This window comes from Panthera pardus, unplaced genomic scaffold (assembly GCF_024362965.1).
Source record: "Panthera pardus isolate Hobbes unplaced genomic scaffold, ASM2436296v1 HiC_scaffold_20, whole genome shotgun sequence".
Classification (NCBI taxonomy): Eukaryota; Metazoa; Chordata; class Mammalia; order Carnivora; family Felidae; genus Panthera; species Panthera pardus.
Window position 1 is genome coordinate 69,304,878 of NW_026526766.1, and position 25,528 is coordinate 69,330,405.

General features: G+C 44.4%; 3 protein-coding genes across 4 annotated transcripts in view; 1 reads left to right on the forward strand and 2 right to left on the reverse strand.

The window, feature by feature from the left end:
- Positions 1–547: 547 nt before the first annotated feature.
- On the reverse strand, positions 548–14,284 carry ACTL7B (actin like 7B). Its single transcript, XM_019454274.2, has 2 exons — positions 14,176–14,284; positions 548–1,939 (listed from the first exon to the last, which is right to left on the reverse strand). Exon 2 carries the CDS (start codon positions 1,896–1,898, stop codon positions 642–644), a length of 1,257 nt encoding a protein of 418 aa, XP_019309819.1. The 5' UTR covers positions 1,899–1,939; positions 14,176–14,284; the 3' UTR covers positions 548–641.
- Positions 7,022–8,555, forward strand: ACTL7A (actin like 7A). The gene has a single exon (XM_019454275.2). The coding sequence runs from the start codon at positions 7,113–7,115 to the stop codon at positions 8,433–8,435; it is 1,323 nt and encodes a 440-aa protein (XP_019309820.2). The 5' UTR covers positions 7,022–7,112; the 3' UTR covers positions 8,436–8,555.
- The window catches only part of ELP1 (elongator acetyltransferase complex subunit 1), a 58,016-nt gene continuing 45,482 nt past the window's right edge, over positions 12,995–25,528 (reverse strand). For both annotated transcript variants that reach the window (XM_019454271.2, XM_019454270.2), the window contains exons 30-37: positions 25,209–25,271; positions 24,776–24,836; positions 23,140–23,253; positions 22,518–22,629; positions 21,094–21,221; positions 20,478–20,632; positions 17,848–17,923; positions 12,995–14,328 (exon numbers count right to left, since the gene is read on the reverse strand). In XM_019454271.2, the coding sequence (XP_019309816.2) occupies positions 14,261–14,328; positions 17,848–17,923; positions 20,478–20,632; positions 21,094–21,221; positions 22,518–22,629; positions 23,140–23,253; positions 24,776–24,836; positions 25,209–25,271 (777 nt within the window). In that variant the 3' untranslated portion in view covers positions 12,995–14,260. The remainder of the gene's footprint in view (positions 14,329–17,847; positions 17,924–20,477; positions 20,633–21,093; positions 21,222–22,517; positions 22,630–23,139; positions 23,254–24,775; positions 24,837–25,208; positions 25,272–25,528) is intronic.

The following is a 25,528-nucleotide window of genomic DNA, read 5'->3' on the forward strand; positions in this document are numbered from 1 at the left end:
GTGGCTTTGCTCTGTGAGTGCAAAAGTAGCTTCAGTTTTGGCTGGGGTTGGTAGGGAAATGGCCCCTCACAATCAGAAGATACATGCCCATGGTCTACGCCCCTGAAAAGGGCAGGCAGTGAGGGGTTAGAGAGCGAGCCTGGGAGATCAAGCAAGGATGAAGCTGTGTGCAGCAGTAGGAAGATGTGACCATCAGGGCCAGAAACAGGACACCTGGCTAAGCCTCCCACCCCCACCGGACAACGGGTCCCAAGCTAGTCCCTTAATATGAGCCTTTGTTTGCCTCTTGGCCCACAGACAAACAAGCAGTATGTCGCTGAGCTGTGTTTTGAGCTCCAAGGAGCTAAGGGAACACACTGGGCTCTGAGACGATGTCGCCTTCATGCTGGGGGTTCAGGGGGATGGGTCAGTGAGGCACAGCCCCCTGCCCCACTGCCCACCTGCTACTCTTGACCCAGCAGAGCCAAAGGTGCTGAGATTTCTAAGCCCAAATCCCCACCACCTGCTGTCAGACTAGAGCAAGAAATCCAGACCACACAAGAACCAGTGCACGTTAAAGTTTTATGTGAAATTCTGTAAATGTGTATAGAGTGGCCGGAGGCCATCTGACCGCCAGGCCTCGCCTACCAGGGCACCGCCGCTCAGCACTTGCTGTAGATGGCCGCCCCGCCCCGCTCCTCAAACTCTTCCTTGCTGACCCACAGCTGCTGGAAGGCCTGCAGGGAGGCCAGGATGGAGCCGCCAGTCCACACGGAGGTCTTCCTCTCAGGAGCAGCGGCCACTGCAGGGCTGTCCCCGGGGCAGAGGAGGCTCAGCTCCCTCTGGAAGCGCTCGGGGAAGCCTTCCAACATGGTGCAGCCACCACACAGCAGCACGTTGGCGGCCATCTCCTCCTTGAAGCCCGCCTCCTGGCAGTGGTCCAGGCAGGCGGCGGTGAGCGCAGGGAGGCCCGGCTGGTTGCTGCCCACCAGGGTGGGCTTAAAGAGCATCTCGGCGCACTGGAAGCGTTCCTGGCCGATGGTGATGAGCTGGCCGTCGGGGAGCTCGTAGTCCACGCGCACCTCCTCCAGGCCCAGGCCGAGCTCTTGCTCAGGCACGAGTGCCGAGTAGCAGCACTTCTTCTTGATGTGCTCGATGATGTGCAGGTGGTCGTCCGTGAACTTGTGGCCGGCCTCGTTGAGCAGCTGCAGCAGGTAGTTGGTGAGGTCGCTCCCGGCATAGTCGGCACGGCCCGTCAGGCCCGGAAGCACGTCTCCTTCCGAGATGGGCACCACGTGCGAGACGCCGTGCCCACTCTCCACGACCAGGCCTGAGGTCTTGCCGTACGAGTAGATGGACAGCAGTGACTGGGACGTCACGTGCATGGCAGGGATGCCAAAGGTCTCGAACATGAGCTCCGCGTACTTCTCCCGGTTGCTGCTGGGGCTGAGCGGGGGGTCAGAGACCAGCACGGCATGCTCTTCGGGGGGGATCTTCATGGCCGTGTGGAAGACGTACTCCCAGATGCTCTGTACGCAGTCCCAGTCCACCACGATGCCATACTTGAGCGGGTTCATCAGCTTCAGGGGCGCCTCCATGTTGAGCAGCTCGTGGCCCACGTAGGTGTCCTTGCGGGTGTCGCCAGCATCGGCAGCCTCGGAGTAGCGCTTGCCCACAGTGGAGGAGATGAAGTAGGTGGGCCTCGGCTCCCCCGCGTAGCCACACTTACAGTACTGCGAGCCCAGGTCAACGATGAGTGCCTTGATCTTGCGCACTTTCTTGGGCTTCAACTTCAGCTGAGTGGCTGACCCAGTCTCCCGGATGCCAGCATCAGGACCCGGCTGTGTTCCTGCCTCTCCAGGATCACCCTGAGCCGTGCCCACCACGGGCATGGGGCCGGGGCTGCTCCTCGTCGCCATCTGCCTTCTTTGCTCACCTTTCTCACATCCACATCCTAGAGCTCCGTGGGGAGAAATAAGAGGGTCCGCCTCCAGCAGTGCCTTGGTAACCCCTGAGGATTGTGATGTCACTGAGGGCTGATCCATTCTGGCAGCCCGGGGAGGGCTTGGCCTTGGCAGGCCCTTGATCTGTCACCCCCACCACCATCTACCTAACTCAGCTTGTCTCCAAGACAGAGCAGGCAGCCAGCAGTTGTAGAAATCCAAGCACACTGGGGTCTTAGGCTTCTGTGCCTTCCCCTTACGTCCCTAATGCCCTGCCCACTGACTGAACACCTCTTCCTCCTCTGCTTCCTGGCTTGGAGGGTGATAAGTATTTGAGCCCCTACAGTAAGCCAGGCACAGTATCAGGTACCTTACATATGTTACTACACAGAATCCTGAGGCAGGGCAGAGCTGAGGAAATGAAGGCTCAGAATTTAAATGATTTGCCCAAGAGCAAATAGCTCTTCAAAAGTGTGTATTTTCTCTCAAGTTCACTCAACTCTAGTTCACCAGGTCTTAAAGAGTATAAGGGTCTCAACAGTACTTTGGTCCCTTCATTCAACATTTATTGGGGCTTGTGGCAGGTCCAGCCCAGTGCAGCCTGCCGGCGACAGATGACAGAACCCTGGCTACAGCAGTGTCCAGTCTAGGTGGGACAGAATGGACAGAGAGGTTTGCAAGTGGAAGTCTATTGGGAGAACAAAAGTATACGAGGAAGGAGTGGTTACTGAAGGAAGGGAGTAGCAGGTTCTCCAGAGAAGTGATGCTAAGTCGACCGCTAATGGGTATGTGGGTATTTGTCAAGTAGCTAGGAGGAGGGACGGGCATCCCAAGCAGAGAGCACAGCCTGAGCAAAGGCTTGGGGTGATGTGGGAGGACATGGTGGGAAGGTTCCACTTAATAGTTAAGTGTCTGGAAAAACAGATGGGGCTAGAGAGGTCATGGAGCCAACTAGGTTGGGCCTCAAATGCTGGGAGTAAGAGTTTGGGGTAAATGGAGGAGAGTATGCTAAGCTAAATCAGTCAACCAGAGAAAGACAAATAACACATGATTTTACTCATATGTGGAATTTGAGAAACAAAACATGAACATAGGGGAAGGGAAGGAAAACTAAGATAAAAACAGAGAGTGAAGCAAACCATAATAGACTCATAAACACAGAGAACAAACTAAGGGTTGCTGGAGGGGAGGTGGGGGAGGGATGGGCTAAATGGGTGACTGACATTAAGGAGGGCACGTGTTGGGATGAGTTCTACTCCTGAAACCAATACTACACTGTAAGTTGATTCACTTGAATTTAAATAAATAAATTTAAAAAAATAAATGGAGGACCAATGGGGAACCAATGAAGACTTTAAGCAGCGGGTGGTCAGATCAGACTTCTGGAAAATTTGAAAAAGACTTGTGTTTAGCTGTAATGTAGAGAGGGGCAAGACTCTGAGACCTGAAACACCACTGAAGATATTCTTGTAAGACTTGAAGGTGATCTAAGCCAGGCTGTGACAGTGTGGAAGAGAAGGAGGAACAGGTTCTACAGAAGTTTAGAAGGTAGAATCTCATCTACTTGGTTGGTTCCCCAACTATCCTCACTTCAACCCAAGCTCTTATTCTAGCATTTGAGGCCTTCTCTCATTACTCCTGTGACATTTTTAACCCCAAACACTGCATTTATGTCAGATAATTAAACTAGATGTGGGGAGTGAGGGAGAGGGATGAATCCCTCACCTGTGCCAAAGCAAAAGATCCACAGTGTCTGTCATCCACAACAGACGAATTCATTAGATTTCCATAGGACCCTCCACCCCAAACTCTCTTCCCTCAAAAAACAAAAACAAAAACAAACTCCTCCAGGTAATTCATAAGAAACACTGTGCTTTGGCATTTTCTTTACTAGATTCTTTCTTCCCTTCTGTAGCTGTTAAAATTACAGGGGCCTAGTTCACATTTCTTTTAAATATTAAGGGTGTGCGGAATCCCAAAAACCAGAGCAAGCATACCAGCTTGGGGAAAAATGTGTTTCTTGGTCTCATCTTCCCAGTTTTCCTTTTCCACTACAGGAGAGCCTCAGGTTGCTTTCAAGAAGGGTTACCTCATGGTTTTCTAGCCTTGGGCTAGAGGAGCAAAAGTAGGTGAGAAAATGTGAATCAAGATAGTTTGAGCAATACAGGGTGCCTCTAACCTTGAGGGACCTCACCAGAGACCCCAGGGAGCCCACAAGTACCTTAGATGGCTAGTGACAAGTATGGGGGCTTGTGCATGCCACGGACTGTAGGTTTTGGGTGCAGTGTGCCAACAGTCTCCATATTCTCCCATCATCAATATCATTAACTGTGTCCTGACCCCAAGAGAAGGAACACAAGAGAGAGGGGGGCGGGGTACATAGAAGCTAAGGGAAAAGGATTTCACTTACGAAAGAGCATTCAAGCATGCAAAATCCTGAGAAGTGAAATAAAAGGAGTAAAAAATGTCCAGCAACTTTAGCCTGAAGGATGTGGTGTGGACCCTGAGAGTCCCTGTGCTCTTGGGCTTTACAAACAAGATGGGACAACTGGCTTTAAGCCAGCACAGCACCTCTCCCACCCCTAGTGAAAGAAGGAGCTAAGAAGGGGCGAGCATGGGCAGTGGGGGAGGGGTGTGTGAAACAGCCTGTCAGGCTATAGTCTCTCAGTGAAGTAGGAAGAAAGGTCAGGTAACAGGGTGAATAATGGCTCCCAAAAGATGTCCATATCTTAATCCCTGGAATCTGTGAATGTTAGCTTTCATGGTAAAAGGGACTTTGCAGATGTGAGTTAAGGAGTTTGAGATAGATTACCCTACATCATCTGACTGGGCAGAAAGCAATCACAAGGATTTTCCTAAGAGGCAGAAATGAGGGTCAGGTCCCAGAAGATGTGACAACAGAAGAAGTCAGAGAGGCCTTGAAGTTGAAGGGGTTACAGGCCAAGGAATGCAGGTGGCCTCTAGGAGCTGGAAAAAGCAGGGAAACGATTACTGCCTAGGACCTTGGGAAGGAATGTGGCCATACTGATGGCGCGATTTTAGCTGAGACTGATTGTGGACTTCTCATCTCCAGAACTGTAGATAATAAATTTGTGTTTTAAGCCACTAAATTTGTGGTAATTTGTTACAGTGGCCATAGAAAACTGTAAGCACATGCTCTTAGAGAAATCCAGGGCAATAAAAACGTGCTAAGCAGGGGCGCCGGGGTGGCTCAGTTGGTTGAGCATCTGACTTCAGCTCAGGTCATGATCTCATGGCTGGTGAGTTCGAGCCCCGCGCTGGGCTCTGTGCTGACAGCTTAAAGCCTGGAGCCTGCTTCGGATTCTGTGTCTCCCTCTCTGAGCCTTCCCCACTTATGTTCTGTCTCTGAACAATGAATAAACCTTAAGAAAAAAAAATTTTTTTAAATGCTATGCAGCTGCAGATCTGTCAGAATTCAAGAGGAGGGTTGCAAAGGAAAAACAGGTCATTCTAAATTAAATATGCCTTTGGTTATCACACATTCTTTTGATATGATGTCAAACAATCCAAGTTGGCCATGCAAATCCCTACTGAACAGCAGAGGCAAGTAAACAACTTTTCAGGCAGCCAGGTGTACAGAAAAGCACTTTCCTATCCCGAAATTCAACACCATCTCATCCTCTACCCACCGAACCAAGAAGTTGAGACTTTGTCTTTGAGAGGACACCTTGACTGCTCCCATCAGCAGTCACAAGACTGGACTTGGTCCTCTTCTTCTCTCACACCCCTCAGGGAGCCAACAGCACCCCCAGCAACCTCCTTAAAAAGTAGGCCCACCATTGTAATGACTGCTCTTTTATGAAAAGTATGGGACTACATAACAAAAAGCTGGGTTCGGGATGCTTTCTCAGTGACCGGTGTCAGCACCAATGTGCCCAGCTTCAGAGATGGCACGTGAGATGGTGGCCATGCAGCTTCAGAGACACATTGTGGGTCTCGTCAAGGTGTGTCCACACCACACCCCTGGGAAGTAGTCAGAGTTGGGAGAGCTTGGCCACCGCTGGATGGACATCCATGGGTGAGCTCCACACCCTAGAGCCTCAGTGTTCTCATCAGTGCAATTCTGCACGGTCCAATCTCGCTGCCAACCTGCATGGAGTATGTGCACAGATATGGGCCTAAAAATTATTCTTCTGCAGGCTGTCCTGAGAAACAAGGGAGACAGAAGTGCTCAGTCACCAGAGCAGCAATTAGTCCTGCTAAATAAACTGGGTAGTGTCCACAGTGCTCAAAACTCCCTAGTGCTTTCTGATCTCACGCAGAGTCAGAACCAAAGTCCTAGTCATGGCCCAAGAGGATGGATGTGGGCTGCTCACCCTTCCCACCCCTCCTCCCCCCTCATAGTTTTCCTTGCTCTCCCCACTCGGCCACGTGGGTCTGGGGATCCTTTAACTCAGGGGCCAGCAAACTTTTTCTATATGGGCCTGATAGTAAAAATTTGCACTTTTGTGGGCCATGCAGTCTTTGTGGCAATGAGTCCAATTCTGTGGTGGTAGCACAAAAGCAGCCATAGACAAGATGTAAATGAGCATGTGTTTAAATAAAAGTTTATTTACCAAAACAGGCAGGCCCTAGTTTGCTGACCCCTTCTCTCACTCATCAGTCACAGCTGCACCCCCATCATCTGCACCTGCTGCTCCCGATATGCAGGATGTACACGTGGCACCCAGCGTCCCTCACCTCCTCAGGTCTTCATTCAAGTGTCACCCTCTCAGGGACCTCTGCCCAGGCACATTAACACAGCCACCTTCCCCAATCTCTTTCTCTGCTTTTTCTCTTTTTGCCCTTAACATTTTCTGTCATCTCTTTGTTTTGGCTATTGTCTATCTCTTCCCAACCCCCAGTGACTAGAACGTAAACTCTACAAGGGCAGAGATTGTTTTTTTTCTCCACGGCTGCCTTTTATTCCCAGCTGCTTTGCCCATTGCAAGTGATCAATAAATAACCGGTTGGCTAAATCAGGTTTATTACAAAATCTAGAAAAAGGTAAGTCACCTCTGAAACAAGTCCACCCCAACATGGGACACAGGTTCCCGGCATCTAGAAAACCCAAGTCACCAGATTATGTCATAATCAGTGATGTCATCGCTGGGAAATTCTCAAGTTGCCATCTGATATAAGCCTTTCAGGCCTTGAAGCCTGTGGGATTGAGGAACTTTCTGAGAGCAAATGGCTCTTGATAGCATGTGGGCTCCACAGGCAGCAGTCATCGGGGACGGGCCTGCCAAGAGAGTAGGTGAACAGGTCTCCCCACAGACACACATCCTCCAGACTGCCTCCTTAAAGGATGGCCCGGCAAAGCGGGCAGTGTGGGTCCGCTGTAACCGTTCAGAGCCAGAAGAACCTACTAACTCAAGAACGGTTAAGGACAAACCCAAGGCAGAGGTGACCAAAGCAGTGGTTGTGGACCTCGGCACTGGCTACTGCAAATGTGGCTTTGCTGGGCTGCCAAAGCCCACCCATAACATCTCCACAACAGTGGGGAAGCCCTACATGGAGACGGCTAAAACTGGGGACAATCGCAAGGAGACATTCGTGGGGCGGGAGCTCATCAATCCAGAGGTTCGTCTCAAGCTACTTAATCCTCTGCGACATGGCATCATCGTGGACTGGGATTCCGTGCAAGATATCTGGGAATATCTCTTCCATCAAGAGATGAAGATCGCCCCAGAGGAGCATGCGGTCTTGGTTTCAGACCCACCCCTGAGCCCACACACCAACAGGGAGAAGTACGCTGAAATGCTGTTTGAAACCTTCAACACTCCTGCAATGCACATCGCCTACCAATCCCGCCTGTCCATGTACTCCTATGGAAGGACCTCAGGCCTAGTGGTGGAAGTTGGCCACGGCGTGTCCTACGTGGTCCCCATCTATGAAGGTTATCCCTTGCCCAGCATCACCGGACGGCTGGACTATGCGGGTTCTGACCTGACGGCCTACTTGATGGGCCTGATGAATAACTCGGGGAAACGCTTCACCGAGGACCAGATAGGCATTGTGGAGGACATTAAGAAGAAATGCTGCTTTGTGGCCCTGGACCCCATCGAAGAGAAGAAAATCCCTGCCACTGAGCATACAATCCAGTACATACTGCCTGATGGGAAGGAAATACAGCTGTGCCAGGAAAGGTTCCTCTGCTCAGAGATGTTCTTTAAGCCTTCTCTGATCAAGTCCATGCAGCTGGGGCTTCACACCCAGACAGTGTCTTGCCTTAACAAGTGTGACATTGCCCTCAAACGCGATCTCATGGGGAACATCCTGCTCTGCGGGGGGAGCACTATGCTCAGTGGATTCCCTAACCGGCTGCAGAAGGAGCTGAGCAGCATGTGTCCCAATGACAGCCCCCAGGTAAATGTGTTGCCCGAAAGAGACACTGCAGTATGGACGGGCGGCTCCATCCTGGCATCGCTTCAGGGCTTCCAACCGCTGTGGGTCCACCGCTTTGAGTACCAGGAACACGGGCCTTTCTTCCTGTACAGAAGGTGCTTCTGAACTCTGATAAAGCATGGTTGCCATGCATCCGCTTTGCTGAGTGAGCGCCCGCCATACACACAGAGAGCTGAGCCCGCATGTTTGCTCCCGTAGTATTAAACAATCCTCGTGTTCCCTCCACAGTGTTTCTCTATTTCCTGACTTAGTAATAAGAACAACTTCACAATATGCAGCATGGACCTTAAAATATACTTTTGTCACACAAGAGTGGGAGGGGTGGTGACACAACAAAGACATGTATTACGTGCTGCCTGCTTAAACATTCCTGACAAACAACTAGCTCTAACATTATTCTGTCCCTTTTGTGTATTCCCTTTTAGGAGCTATCTCATTGTTAAATCTGCTCAGGAGGGGCATGTGATGAAGAGAGAGGAGACAGTATGTTAGGGCATGTAAGAACAGTTCTTTTGGTAAACACCAATAGGAAGTATGCTATAATGGCTCAACTTCCCATAGAGCAGCAGAATACATATCATGCTTCGTGGAGGCTTGTAAAGAGCTGATGAGGGTGTCTGATCCCTGCGCTAACTGTACTTCTAGTTCTGACCGTGAGTCATGCCTCAATACCAGTTCTTATCAAGCCACCATGGTGGCTGCTTGCTGAAACCTGGCATATTATGAGCAAGATATGCGTGTGTGTCTGAAGGGGATAGCTATTCAGCTGTTCATCTCCTACTAGATGGGATTCCTCATCAACCTGTAGGATATACAGTTAGAATCTGGGATGGGCGAGGATAGAGGCTGCCAGTTCTGGGGCTAAGGGTATGGGTTTATAGGAACCTTCCCTATGCTGGTCATTCTAACACAACTGAGGAGCCAGAAGGAACACACAGCCCTCAGAACCAGAGAAGCCCTTCCAGGGCCCAGGCACGTTCTGTGGTGGTCCTGTGGGGTCAGTTTGTAAATGGAACACAGATTTTTTAGAATAGTCCCCAATACATTCTCTGCCCTGTCTAAACCTCAGCATCTGAACACTGGCAGGGAGCAGCATCAAATAGAAGGAAATGGGCTTTGAACTCTGTGATTTAAAACTGATTTCACTACCACCTAACTCTGATCTGAGTCTACTTACCTATAATATTGAATTCAAATGCCTACTTCACACAACTGATGTACAAAACAGAGATAAACACTCAAATACTAGAATTTGGCCTCTGGGAGATGACCACAAGAGCTAGCTAGAATTACCTTGCAGACTTCTAGCTCTTACACAGGAGCCCCAAAGTCTTAACCATGCTTCTTAGTCATATGTACACCCAAAAGTACACATTCAAGCACTCACAGGAGAGGTACGACATCTCTACAATCCCCAGGGAAAAGCCCTACAGAGCCATCTTCATAGTATCTGCCTTGAAAGACCTGATCCAGGCACAGCTGACTGGCACCAGCAAGCTGGAGTAGAGAAGGAAAGACAACACAGAAGGGCATGTGGAGTTCCTACAGTTGACCAAGGATGACTAAACCTTATCCTGAAGTATCAAAGGATCACCTAGAAGTTGGGTACATTGACTTGAGAGAGAAGTTTAAGATCTTATTAACCTCAGTTTCTGCCCAAACCACTCTTAACATTCCATGAACACTACTGGGCAGATTGAAATCTGTTTAATTCCTCCAGCAGGGGTGGTAAAACCTATGGGTTCCACCTAGGAATATTTTTTTGTTTGTTTTTTGAAAGAGAGAGTGTCTGCGTGCAAGTGGGGGAGGGGCAGATGAAGAGAGGAGGAGGGGGGAGAGAGACATAGAAAGAGAGAATCTTCAGCAGGCTCCATGTGAGATCATGAAGGACCAAAGCCAAAATCGAGTCAGATGTCCAACCGACTGAGCCACCCAGGTGCCCCAGAATAATATTTTAAAATCTAGAAAATAAAATGGGATTACAGAGAAAACCAATCATATGTCTTTAAATCCCTTAAGTATCTATGATCCCCAAGTCAAGGATCCCCAAAAAGGTGAGTCTTGATGAAGGGGAAGCATGGGAGGTGGCTCTGGAGGGAATCTTCAGGCCATGGTAGGCCTAAATGTTCTGCTGCACTTTAATATGGAAACATTCCAGAGACACCTGGGTGGCTCAGTCAGTTAAGCACCCAACTCTTGATTTCAGCTCAGGTTACGATCTCATGGTTTGTGAGATCGAACCCTACATTGGGCTCCACAGTGATAGCATGGCACCTGCTTGGGGTTCTCTCTGTTCTCCTCCCCCTCTCATTCTGCAAGCTCTCTCTCTAAATAAATAAACCTGAAAAAAAAAAAATGAACAAATACCAAAAAAAGGAAAAACACCAATATAAAGCTGAACAACTACTTATCTTTTCAAAACAGTATGAATTCTCACTTGATCCTTACACAATTCCCCTTGTAGGAAAGAAAGCCATCCTCACCAAAAAATAAAATAAAATAATAATAATAAAAATTAATTAATTAATTAATTAATTAATTAAAAATGAGAGAGAGAGTGCTATGAATAGTTTTGGTAACTACATGAAAGTCATCTTAGCCTAGTGGTTCTCAACTGGAGGCAATTTTGACCCCCAGGGGACATTTGGCAATGTCTAAAAATATGTCTGGTTACCAGAACAGGAGTGGGGGTGTATACAGTGCCGGCATCTAGTGGGTAGAGGCCAGGGTTATTGCGAAACATCCTATAATGCACAGGATAGCTCCCTCCAACGAAGAATGATATGACCTAAAATGTCAATAGTGCTAAGGTACACAATAGTGCCAATGGGCACACAAGGTTGGAGGAAAGCAAGATTCAGTGAGCTTAAGTATCTTTGGGGTAGGGACAGGGGAAAATGGGTGATGGGCATTGAGGAGGGCACTTGTTGGGGTGAGCACTGGAAGTTGTACGTAAGCGATGAACCATGGGAATCTACTCCAAAAACCAAAAGCACACTGTACACACACTGTATGTTAGCCAATCTGACAATAAATTATATTAAAAAAAAAGTCTTTGTCCAAGGGCACCAAGATGGGTGGACCCAAGGCCTTGTTCTTTCCTGTATACCAGAAGAACATCTGTTGGCCTTAAAATGTGGGGGACTTCAGAGCCAATAAGATTAATGGTGGAGTAGGCATGAGGCACAGGCAAGGGCTCAGGGAGCATAGAAAACACAGAAATCAAGAGCAGGTCTTCAGTGTCCCCAAATGTCACTGTATTAGCTTTGACTGGTCTACAGCATCTCGGGAGATTAATGGTTACCTAGCTTAAGATGTTCAGGTTCCCCTCACCTCAGTTACTAACAAATACAACAGACAAGGAAGGACAGCCAGAAACTCCCAAGGGCTTGTCCAGGTGGTACTTCTAGTGAAGCACAGAAGTTTATGGACTGGTACAGGAGACAAAAAAAACAGCTGACTTTGTTCCCCAAACTGATAATCACCTTAAATTACTAAGACTCATCAGTTTTACTCATTTAAAAAAACAAAACAAAAACCTTCAATGATGGCTATGAATAAAAGGTGAGCATGTGTGTGTACATACACAAATATGTGTGAATGTATGTATGTGTAGACATGTACAGAAAATGAATTTACTTAAAAATATGTGGTAGTACTAAGAAACTACACCAAGCTACATTCATAAACACATAATGAAAATATTACCTCCTGCCTCAGTTTTTAAAAAAAAAAAATTTTTTTTAATGCTTATTTATTTTTGAGACAGAGAGAGACAGAGCATGAATGGGGGAGGGTCAGAGAGAGGGAGACACAGAATCCAAAATAGGCTCCAGGCTCCGAGCTGTCAGCACAGAGCCCGACGCGGGGCTCGAACTCACAGACTTCGAGATCGTGACCTGAGCCAAAGTCGGCTGCTCAACCGACTGAGCCACCCAGGTGCCCCCTGCCCCAGTTTTTTTAAAGTATACATTTAAAATGGACTTTGATTGTAGGAGACAGTCCTCTGCAAGTTGCCTCTTGATGTCTAGAGCATCCAAGCAAAGCTTAATCAATGGAACCAACAAAGTAACTGAGGTTTTTTTAGCTTATTGCAGCATGAACTTGTTTTGGGACAGAGTCCAAATTTGGGGGAAGAGTTATATATTCTTTTCTAGAACCCTGACAGAACCCTTCCCCCAAATCATGTGTTCATCACTTCTAAGAGTTTCTCCTCCTCCCATACACTGCACTTTCCCCATAAATTCTTCCTGGACTCTGCCTTCAATTCAGAAGGTCTGCTCCAGCCTGCTGCTTCTCCAAATGAACAAAATTCCATCTTGCTCACAGGAAAGAGGTAGCAATTGATAGTAACTTATATTCACACAAATTCTTTCTTGCTGCTTCAATACATTATCTTAAGGGAACTGAACATCCATAAAATGTCAGACCATTACCAATCCACTTCTATTTCCAAGCACTTCTATTTCCAATGCATCAGGCATGGATGGCTTCACTATTATCCATAGCAAGAGCACTACATTGTATTAAGATGTCATCTAAGTTACTATGTTCATTTACCCAGGACAAAGAGTAGTCACAAAGCACTTTCAGCCTTTCAGTGTGGAGCACTCAATTATAGCAAATCCATTATGGGCAGAAGTCAAAAAGTACATTTCTACAAGGCAGGAGATATCTTTTTTTAATGTTACTTTGTGAAAATTTTCAGACACACAGGAAAGCTTAATTACACCAGCAAACACACCTAGATTCTATAGTCAACATCATGCTACTCAGGGACCATCTTTCATTACAATTCTGGGCATATCCACATTCCGAGGACCGAAGGCAGCATTCTCAGTTCATGTGTAGTCATGAAGGTCTTGTTCTGGTACTAAAAGCATGGAAGAAAATTTTAACCTTACCCAAACATCAGCCACAAAACTGCTGTCTAAATGAACTGAGCTTTTTCTAGATTTACCCAAAAGAAAACATCCTCACTTTTTCCAAAGAAAATAACTAAAAGACAGAGATGAGTAAAGCACCATAAAGAAAAATAAATGAAATGGCCTAGACACCGACAGAAAAAACCTTTTAGTTAAAAGTAGCAATTATTTGGAGAAAAAGGAGTAACTTACAACTGTGTACACTGCTCACCATACCAAATGTGCCTGATACTGTTACAGAAATTCTAATCTGTTCCAGCTCTGACACTACTAACTCTCTAGCAGAAAATTCACAGGCAGTAAAGAGAGTCCCCGTAACCACTGTAGTGACAGGAGCTCAATGCAGTTGTAACCAACTAGAAGCACATAACCTGGTAAGACATTACAAGATAACAGCTGTCAGCATAGGAACACTGAGAATTTCAAAGGATATATTTAGCTTTATATTCTGCTTTAGTTCAAGGTGAAGAAGTCATTTAAGTGATTAAGTGTCACTACACGTTGATAGAACAGCCACGTTGTGTATATATATAATGCTTTCCTCCAGGTACATAACACAATTTAAAAACATTATTTTCTTTTCCTCACACTTTTGAGGGAGAAGCCATGAAACATTATTCCCAATTAACTGAGGCACAAATCAATTATGTGACTTGTCTAAGGTCCCAAAATGAATCAGACTTGCAGCTAGGTATGAGAGCCAATCTTTTGATTACCATAAATACCAAAAATATGCTCTCACACAGCACTAAACCAAAGAACAGTAATTTGTACAAACTGATGCTACATTGGTTAAAGCTTAAAGTTTTGCTAATGATTAAATTAGGCACAAAATAACATAAAATGGAACTGCTTGGTGTCTGCTTAGGTCTGCTGTATAGAGCAGCTCTCTACAATGCTAAGGTAGGTTATTGTCTTACTCTTCCCAGTTCCCAACAGCCAGGCCTCAAGGAGTGAGGAGCGGAAGGAAAACAGTCTCTCTGGGGTCCTCCTAACTGGGGTCAGTCACTCTAGAAGGCTCAGTTTCCACGGGGTTCTTTTGTTGATCTTTGGGGGTATCAAAAGCTCAGCATCTAAAAGAAAGGAAAGGGAAACTGTGACAGACACACTCTCTTGTTGCTGGGAGCTGAGGCAGGAACTCTAGCCCAAAAGTAGACGACTGGGCTTTGCAGCTACAAGATAAACATCAGACCAGAGCTAATGTCTGTTACCCTTGCAACCTTCAGTTAGAAGAAACACAGCCTAGAGGCCCTGTCCCAAGAAGAGGAATTTCCATTTCAGGCATGTGGAAGGATATAAGAAAAAATGTCCACTGAGTGATTCAAAGTAGAAGTATGTTCTAGATTTTGAATGGGAGAGGGTGGTGGTAGTGGTTACAAGGCTGTATATGATCATTAAATCTCATCACACTGTATACCTAAGATCTGTACATTCCTCTATCTACAAAATTTACCTCAATTATAAGAGTAAAAAAAAAAGTGGTGGCATGTTATTCGGTAAATAAAGTTAATCAAGAGAATATATTTTATGACCAAAAAAATTCTACAAACATACTGATCAATAAAAATGTCCTTACTTAAAAAAAAAAAAAAAATGTCCTTACTTTTAGAAAAAAGCAAATGGAAGAGGGAAAGATGGTTGGGGTAAAATTATGACTGTTAGCTCAAACTCTAAAACTCCCAGGCCCTCTTTCTTTTTTTAATACTTTATTTTTTAAGCAATCTCTCCATTCAACGTGAGGGTCGAACCCACAACCCCGAGATCAAGAGTCACACACTCCACCCAGGCCCTCTTTCAGTTAGATTTGTGGTAGCAAGAGATATCTATAGGTAGCAGAGATGTGAGAAAATATGTACATATAAAGGTGTTCTTTCTCAGCACTATTCGTAATAAAGTGCCAACAAAAGTACACCTGTATATATGAGCCACACAGACATTAAAAATTATTTTCAGGAATATTTAACACGAGGGGGACCTGGGTGGCTCAGTCAGTTAAGTATCTGACTCTTGGTTTTAGCTCACGGTTCATGAGCTCAAGCCCTGCATGAGTGCAGAGTCTGTGTGGGATTCTCTTGCTGCCCCTCCTTCCCACTCCCCCCACCCCCCACCCCCCACCAAATAAATCAACTTAAAAAAAATAACATTTAACATGAGAGAAATGCTCAAAATAAAATGTGTTTAAAAACATGATTGCCATATTACACATAAATACATGTACTAGAAATTATCAAATTTTAATATTCTTTGACATAATTTTCTGTACAATCCAGATTTTCACGACTATTCACATCAGTTTGATAATTTCATGTACAACTAGTGTTTTCTACTCCCCCAAAGAGCGATACAAATAAAAATACCATAGGAGGTTTTCCTTATTTTAGGAGACTGATACTGGAAATTCATTATCAGCAAGGCCCATCATTCCATGTGAGATAGTTGATTAAACTTTAAATGAGACAATCTTTTTTATAAAAACATTACAAAATACTCTATTTTATTAAAAAATTAGACGCAACTACGTTTGATTTCTATACTGAACTAAGAATACCAAGTATTGACTTTTTGGCAGGAAAACATAATTGTTCGGCAAACTGTATAAGGACAAGACATGACATCTTTTACCTTTCCACATTTGAATTTCACAGCTACAAGAGTTATTTTTACAAAAATACTTTGAGAGTTTTATCAATTTTTCCAAGACTTTTCTTAATTTTTTGATTGTCAAATCATTCTCATTTGGAACACTTACTTTGTTATATCAATTGTAACTAATAAGCCCAATTCAGCTATGAAGATTCAAGCACTTCTCTGATAACATTTTAATCCATTTTACGAAATTCTACATTTTTGTAAGACTTGTAACTGATCTGTATGATAACACATTGTAAGCATAAAAGAGACAATGCCCATCAAGTCCTGGATCCCAGCAGCAGGAAGTGTGAGTGTGCTTAAACTCCCCTTAGCTGGGGGAGGGGCAGTTGAGGAATATTTGCAAGGGACTAATTTTGTCAGTAGTTCCTCTGCCTATTTTTAGATTATGAGACCCTCTCTTTCCCTACACTATCTTGTAATACCCACAAGGACGTTGATAATACTTATGTACTCAGATAACGAGCCTGAGAATATTACTGTCTTTAAGGCTGAGCTGGAAAATGAGAGTGCTCTTTGATAAAGCCACCAAACTACTCTAAAGAAAGCAGTTGACTAGACTTGACTGGAAGGTCAGCATCTGGCCAGGAATGAGGACAGCGGGGCACAAATCACAACTGGATTGGACAAAGTATAAACTGAACAATTACTAAGCTGCCTCAAGTCTAAGATGAATTTTTAGCATCTCAGAAATAAGTGTATGCTTTGGGACTGGTAACAAAAGCAGCCTGTCAGCCTTCAAGAAGAAGGGGAGCTAGGAATACAGTAGTTACTGTCCAGATATAGGAGTTGAGCTGGGATGGAACGTAGTTAATTTATTCCTGGCAGCAACATAAGCTGTTAAAATTAAACTTAATGCGAAACCTCAAAGGCTACTTCAAATGTCATCAGAATGCTAGTATAGAATAGCATTTAAACGGAAAAAATTCAGAATGTTGTTGCCCGTCACATGCTGGAAAATGCAAACCACAGTAGCAAAAACTACCAATTATTTCAGAATAGGTCACTGATGTTTGAAAGCTAAGAGGATGTTGGTATGCTTGACTGATCCACCTGAAAGGTAAATACTCAGTTACCAAACTGATGTGTCAAAAGTTTCTAACCAAATAAAAGAAGAAAGGCTTTAGGGCTTTTAACTTTAAGGGCTGTGCAATCTAATCAGGAATCATCTCCCCCACCAACAACACAAAACAAAACATTTTAGGAATTAGGAAATGCAAATAAAATGCTAGCATTCTTTGGGTTTGCTTTCAAAGTTTAGTGTCAATCCTGAAGATGATTAAAAAGGTTCAGTTCTTTTTTTTTTTTTTTTTTTTAATTTTTTTTTCAACGTTTTTTTATTTATTTTTGGGACAGAGAGAGACAGAGCATGAACGGGGGAGGGTCAGAGAGAGAGGGAGACACAGAATCGGAAACAGGCTCCAGGCTCCGAGCCATCAGCCCAGAGCCTGACGCGGGGCTCGAACTCACGGTCCGCGAGATCGTGACCTGGCTGAAGTCGGACGCTTAACCGACTGCGCCACCCAGGCGCCCCTAAAAAGGTTCAGTTCTTAAGTAACGACTATGAAAACGTCCCCAAGATGCAATGCATAACTACCAACAGCCAAAAATGATAATTCAGAAGAGTCTTTAAAATATATGGACTATGTAGACTCAGACTTCAACTGTGATGTGCCTGTATGGACAAGTGTATGCCAGGGTATAGACAAGATGATATCAAGATAATTTTTTTAAAAAGTTGTATGTTTAATGTCATGTTGGATTCCCTACCCCTCGGGTTGCTCTTACTAGAAACACTAAACCAATTTTACTAAAGATATAGTCCTAAAATTGAAAGAAAATTGTAGTCAATACCCTGTCTCTCCTCATACTGCTGATCATCTTAACACAGAAAAATACTCCTCTGCTTAGTTCTGTGATAATCTGGAGAAAAAAATACTAACCAAGAACAGGAACTGCAGTCTTCTGTTGTTGGTAAGCGGCCATGATACTATTGGCAGTAGCATTGGGACCTAGAACCTAAGGAGAAAGTAGAACAGCAAAGATCATTTTATACTTCCCATGACCGCAAATACCGAAGGCCGCATCTCTGCTAGCAGTGAGGAGCTTGTCGTTTTCATAGTATCAAGCGCAGTGATTCTCTTTTCCTTCTGATTTTACTTTGCCAGTTTTCCCACTCTCAACTCAGACCTCCACATCTCCTTTCTTCCAGAAGACACGGTGATGAGGAGGGAAAAACAAAAAAGAAAATCTCAACAATATACTCCTGGTCCTTTCCAAATAAGCAAACCACACACTGCGGGGAGGAGTAGAGTACAAGAGGCTACAGAATACACAGACCATGAGGGGCGCCTGAGTGGCTCAGTCGGTTACGCGTCCGACTTAGGCTCAGGTCATGATCTCGCGGGTTTTGAGTTTGAGCCCTGTGTCCAGCTCTGTGCTGGCGGCTCAGAACCTGGAGCCTGCTTCAGATTCTGTGTGTCTCCCTCTCTCTGTCCCTCCCATGCTCATGCTCTCTCAGTAATAAATAAATGTTAAAAAAAATTTTTTTTAAATAAAAAAAAGAACAGACCATCAAATCGCATTCAAAGATTTGTGAGAATTTTTATATTAAAACAAAAGTGCATATCACGGATGCACGTGTGTAAACTCTGCACACGTGTTCAAGGTAAAACAAGAGACATCACAGGAATTCCACACCTGTATGAGCCTCAGTGGGCACATGCCAGTCCCTCTGCTTTGGCTTCACTTGGTTCAGCGTGCACACCCTCGGGGGCACTGTCTCAGCAACAATGTCAATGTCATGCTCAAAGCACCTCCATGTGACTCATGTATCCTGCACATATGCCATTACCATACTTTACCAAGCAAAGCAAAACAATTTTCTGCTCATTTTCCCTAGAAGACTCTTAAAGCCCGTGTCTCAAATTAATAGGATCTGAATAAAAAAGGGTAGGGGAGGACATGAGGAGGTTCTATACATTGTTAAGCTTCAAAACCAGTACAGATTTGAAGATGATCACATTTCTTCTAGGCAATACTTCTTTTAGTAAATTCAAGTATTTGTGGGGTGCTGATTCTCAACTGCTTTTATTTTTATGGTACACTACATGCACCTATATCTGCCCTCTTACCTAACCTTCAGAATATTCCAGTGAGGTGTATAGGGAAGTATATTCCCATTTACAACTGAGGAAATCAAGGCCCAGTAAAGCTACATGTTTCTAATCAGTGAGCTGAATACCAATTTCTCTTCCGGCTTCAAAACCACCCTTCCCTACAGTGCTTGTGATGCTGAGAGCCTGAGAAAACATTCGCCTTTGCACCTGGCTCACGATGCTCTGACCATAGCAGACACCAGAGGGACAGTGCAAGACTGGAGGAAGAAGGAATGTGTTGGGGCGTCTGGGTGGCTCAGTCAGTTAAGCATCCAACTTTGGCTCAGGTCATGATCTCACGGTTCGTGGGTTTGAGCCCTGCATCAGGCTCTGTGCTGACAGCTCAGAACCGGGAGCCTGCTTCATATTCTGTGTCTCCCTCTCTCCCTGCCCCTCCCCTGCTTGCTCTCTCTCTCTCAAAAAAAAAAAAAAAAGAAAGAAAGAAAAAGAAGGAATGTGCTCCTTCATTCACTTGCTTTCATGCAATGGCAGCTCTTTACCCTGGCAGTGGCTGTTCATTCCGGTTTATTTCTCTACACTTAGAGCCACTGCGCTCCCTCAGAAGTATCAGCACCAGCTGCCTGGCACCCTCTTCTCAGAGGGAGGAGAGCCAGCTTCGTGGGGTCCCATCTCCAAACTTCTAAACTGCTGTAATCCCAAACTCTTCTTTTGTTCCCTCGAAGTTACCATCTCGAGTTCCTTCTCTGAGCTCCCATTTTGGCTCTTCAGTTCTCCAATACCTGTTCAACCAGTTCCATGTATTAAATTCTCTCTGTTAAAATAACAGCTGTGGTGGTTTTCCTTAATGGATCATGCCGTCAACAGCAGCCTTTCTGAATCAAAACAGAAACTTAACAACAGGCCTGAGGTGTGAGAGACTGAGCAGAGGTATAACCAACATATGGTAATACATGAGAGTTCTTGATAGGACACAACTGCCTTAAATGTAAGTAGCAAAGCTCCTCATGAGAACAGAGTAGAAGTGACAAGTCAAATTTTCCATGAAACAAAAGAGAAAGCAATTGTTTGGGTTACTTTAAGAACCTCTGATCCCACCCAAAGTCTGAACAGGGAGGTGAAGAGGCTAACTCTGGCCCTGGCTTCCCCCTTCCCCACCCTGATCTCACTGAAGGCAGGGGGCAACAGTCTGAATTGCCCTTCTTCTCCACAACAACTGCTTCATGCACAAAGGAGAAATAAAAGCAAACTTAACCTAGGCCAAGGTGTACCTGAATAGAAGATCTTCTTACTGACAGCTTAAACATAAGCCTAAGATAATTTAACTATGGTATGTTGTGTTTCTAATATAATATGAAAGAAAATCTTTTGCTTCGACTTTTAAGAGATTGTGTGAATGTAATAACCTTGAAAATGATTTTTTAAAAATGCACATTCTGTCTCTGAAGGAAACTTACCGTCGTAGCTGAATTCTGCTGGTGGGTGAGAGTCCAAATTTCTGGAAGTGACCTTTCCATTAGCTGGAGAGTATCTTCAAAGGCCTTCTGTAATTCCCTTCCTTGCTCATCAAACTCAAACAGAAAGAGCACCTTTAAAATCTGGTATACTTCATCTAGAGAGAAGAAATTTGAGAAAGTGGTAACTTGGGTCCCCAACTCCATTGCTAGAATCAACCTAGTTTCTTTCCCAATTAAGAAATATTTAATATCACACTACAGCTGCCATCTCCCACATTTTCTTCCTTCTTCCCAAATGCTGGAATAATTCAACATATCTACTATAAAAAGAAAAAGGGACACACTGGGGCTCAAGCAGGAAGCAGTGTCTTCTCAATCCTTTACTCCAGTTTCAGCGCTAATGTCTCCCGGGCCGGGTGCATGGAGGCCAATAGAGGAAGGCTCCTATGTCACCAGCTGAGAGTGGTTCAGGAATGTGCCCTGACAAGATGCGTCCTTCCTGCTGCCAGTTTTTGTCTTTCTTCAAGTTGGGAAAATTGCATCTTAATGTTTATTAAAGTCTGTGCTATCCATTTACTTTTTTGTGTGGCAAGAATCATTAGTATTGAGAATATACCTTTCAGTTTTTCAGTGCTCTGTACGATTTCATTCAGTGCCTCCAAAAGGGCCAGATCCTCTAGTGGACTCCCTTCTTTGAGGCTATGCTTCTTCCGCTCCGCTTTGCGGCGATTCTTAGACGATCGCCTGTTAGAAATCAGAAAGAGGTTATAAATCTTGTGCTGCACATATTAAAATGAATGTACCTGTTGGCCACCAACTTTCGAGGAACCCAGAGAGTCTACAGATGGTATGTATTTTTGGGGGAAAATGGTGATGAGGTGTTTAAATGACGCCTAAAATAAAATTGGGAGAAGCAAATCTTACAGGCAGGAAGTAATAAGGAAAACCCTAAAAGGTAGTATCTGGCCTTAAAATTTTGATTAAAATACAGAGTAAAATGAGGTTGTATCTGATCATAAGAGAGAGAACAACAAAGAGAAGAACAACAAACTTGAACTTTCTAACAAAATGTAAATTCAAAGGCAACAAAGTAAAATTTTAATCAGGGGACATACGAGAGCCTGAGTGGCTCAGTCGGTTAAGCGTCCAACTCTCAGTTTCGGCTCAGGTCATGATCTCATGGTTTCGTGGGTTTGAGCCACTGTCAGGTCACTGACAGTGCAGAGCCTGCTTAAGATTATCTGTCTCCCTCTCTTTCTACCCCTCCCCTACTCATGCTGTCTGTTTCTCTCAAAATATCAATCAATCAATCAGGGGACATAGACATAGCACGCTGAATTTGAATGCAATAAAATGAGTCCTGTATCTTTCCTGCTCAGAGGTCTTTAATTATGCCACCTGTCTCTCACCCTGACTCTTCGAAGTCCAGTTTCTAGTTACTTCTCTAGGAATTTCTGATCACCCCACATAACCTCAAAAATCTCCATTCTGAATTCATAAAGTATGATTCACTTCGAATACACAATATGCATTGTTTTATGCTTCCCAAGGGTGACTATAGAGCACTTACAAACCCAGAGCTCCTTAAAAGTTTTTGCTAACATCCACTACAACTAGCATCTGGGTGTTCTGACCAGCTGCTACACTTGAAGTATGATGACTTATTTTATGTTTATAACCTCTTCCAATCCTGACTTTGAACTGAAGATGCCTGAATATTTTTTCTTTATCATCTTTTAATTTTTTTTAGTGCTTACACATTATGGTCACCTAGTATTTGTTAAACAAATGAAATCAAATGTCATAAAAACTGAGTTCCCGGTGTAAGAGCCTTGTGGGCATGAGCAAACGCACAGTCCATGAAGAATCAGCAGAAAACATTTCAACACCAAGTCTAATTTCTTAGATATGCAGGGAGAGTCCTTGCATAACTATATCATGGCCCTGCACTGTCCTCCTGATGAAAAACTGACCTACTTACTTGCTCTTTCTCCATACACCCAGGGCATGGTCAAAACGCTGAATAAACATGATACATACGCTGATATCCTCGAGTTGCTATGGGAATATCTGCCGCTCATGTCACTGCCACTCAGGACACTGCTAGTTTCAGAGAAGAGGTCTGACTCTTGACCCTGGGGCACCTCATCATCTAGAAAAGTAGAATCAGATGCAGAATGAAAACTCCCTGCTAATGTGAGTTTACTTTTAGTGGGGTAAGTGGACTGTGGTTAACCAGGGCATACCTGAGGATGGATGACAATTATCATAAAGTAGATCTCAAAGCGAAATGAGAGAATATTAGTTATTATTAGCATATACAGTACCAAACTAGTTATTTTTTCTTTCTTTTTTTTTTCAAAGCAAAGGAACCTCTGGAGACAAGGTGGCTCATTTTGTGAAACAGAGAAGTCGGCTACTCTGCTTGGTGGGGGTGGAGGGCACATGCAGCAGAGCTCTTTCCATTCATGCTTGGTCCTGCCCCTCAGCCCTCCCCTACACGCACAAGCACAGGCACACACAGCCCCTCAGGGGTTTCACAGAGGCCTCACATGTCCCCCAGCACAGAAATCATATTGCAGAAGGCACAACAAGCAGCTAAGACAAGGTGTGACGTGTCCCCACCGCACCCAAGCGCCAATGCTGTCATGCAGACACTCACCCAGGTTCACCTGCTGTGCTTGCTCCTTGAGCTCTCGAACCACCAATAAACGTTGTTTATGGCGACAGAATGTGGCTGTCTGAGACTCCAGAAGTGCCACATAATTCTTCTGGGCTAGGAGTGCAGATGGAAAATAATTTGAGGATATTTAAGCAGAAAAAAAAGAACTAGAGGAGGGCAGTGAGGAAGTTAGAATTTAACAAAAAGAAAACAAGTTACTAGGTTTTCCAAGCAAGATTTTTTCCTTAATGAGAAGTAACCTACATCATTTTCAGAGAATGAGCCAGACATTGAGACTTCAGCTCTTAGTGTTCATCAACATCATCCTGGAACATTTGTACCACTAAATTGATAAAATCACCTGAAGAAAGACTAGGTAACTAACCCAAGAGAGGACTAGCAAAGAAAAGGAGTATACAAGGAAGTTGTTAACAAACACAAACAGTCACTGAACTGCTTCCTGAACATAGGTATGAGGCCCATGCAGACGAACTGTCAGTATTTTTCTAAGTGCTCAATAGGGGACAAAATCCAAGTTTAAGAGCTGGCTAGATGGACTGCTGGAGGGCCAGGACGGAAGCTTTCAGTAACCAGGTAGAGATACCTACGTGAACGATAAGAAAAGAATCCTCCCATGGTGTTAATGGGGAGGGGGAGGGGGATGCAGGCAGGGTAAACATGTGAATATATATATACATGTCAGAAAGGCCAGATCTTACTCACAGGGCAGACTGTGCTAAAATTGGAGGGCTTAGAACCAAACCCCACTCCCAGAAATTTATGTTAGCCAAACTGATGCCTTTCTTTCCCATTTTGCTTTTAAGGAGTCACAGTGACCATCTGAGTATTCTAGAACTGGTAAAACTCATCTGTTCAATGTATAAATATACCCTTCACTTAGATTTACCAATTGTTAACATTTTGCCCTATTTTTTTGGCTTCCTGTTTCTCTCCATTCGTACACACAACTACTATTTTTATGGAACGTTTTGAGAGTAGGTTGCAGATACGATCCTTCCCTCCTAAATACCTCAGCATAGCTCTCTTAAGAATAAGGACATTATCGGGGCATCCAGGTAGGGCTCAGTCGGTTAAGCGTCCAACTCTTGGTTTCAGCTCAGGTCATGATCTCACAGTTTGCGAGTCTGAGCCCGGTGTTGGGCTCTGTGCACAGCATGGAGTCTGCTTGGGATTCTCTCTCTCCCTCTCTCTGCCCCAGCCCTGCTTGTGCATGTTCTCTTTCTCTCTCAAAATGAGTAAACTTTAAAAAAAAAGAGTAAAGGACACTAATATGACCACAATACAATTATTAAATGCAAGAAACTGGCCCCTGACAAAATACTATTATTATCTAATGTCTAGTTCATATTCAAGTTTACCAACTATTTCCAAATATGAAGATTCTTAATCATATCTTATCATGTGTTTTTAACATTCAAATATTTTCTATACTACCATTTAACAGTTCAGCATGCTTAAAAATCCTGGTCAGAAGAAAGTATTACACCCAGTGGACAGTTTTGATCACCTCTATGTAACACCTGATTAAAGGATGTCCTAACAAAGTAAGTACTGTTATCTCGCTCTTCCACACCTCCACACTTCCAAATGTGGGATTCTAAGATGTAACCCTTACCTTCTAGAATGGAAGGCTTTACATTGGTTTCTATAATATCTGGTCTGTTGTATTTGTATACCTAAAAGGCAAAATACAGTAATCTCAGGCAAGAAAACTGCAAATCACTGGAGAGTTAAGATACTTGGAAGGAAATGAATCACTTTCAGAGGTCACCAGGATATTTTCAAGAGCAGTAGGCCTCTAATGAATATTTAATTCACTTCAGTAAAGACCAGTAATATTTCACATTTTAAAAGTTGATTAATTCAAAACATCAAGAATACATTTTTAAAATGGCTTTAAAAATACTATTTATCCTTAGACCAAGAACCTAAACTATTTTTACTTAATTTCACTAGCCTCAGAAGACCAGGGATTCTAGCTGACCCTTCTCCCCCACACTCCTGCTCTAAGCACCTAACATAGTGATGATTTTTAAAGTTTTTCTTACCAGTCTCAGAGCTTCTTCCCAGGCAGCTCCCTCTAATAACAAGAGCACAGCTTCTTCATAATCCTGACAAGGCAAAACCAAGGAAGATTACAGGTAAATGGAGCAGGCCACCATGACAAACTGCCAACAGAGTGGCCTCTCTGCCCTTCCAGCCCCTTCCAGCCCAGTCCCTAGTAGCATGTCTGGCCCAGAGTACCTGCTCAATAAATAAATACTGATGCAAAAGACAAATGAGTGAGGGGCGGTGTGGTTTCTGGAAATAACCACAAAACACATGGTATCATCTCCCTATCTCCCTGAGCATCAAAACCACCAGAGTG

Bases quoted from the DNA above. Each gene is read 5' to 3' on its own strand.
- ACTL7B (XM_019454274.2), bottom strand. From the start codon at position 1,898: ATGGCGACGAGGAGCAGCCCCGGCCCCATGCCCGTGGTGGGCACGGCT.
- ACTL7A (XM_019454275.2), top strand. From the start codon at position 7,113: ATGGCTCTTGATAGCATGTGGGCTCCACAGGCAGCAGTCATCGGGGAC.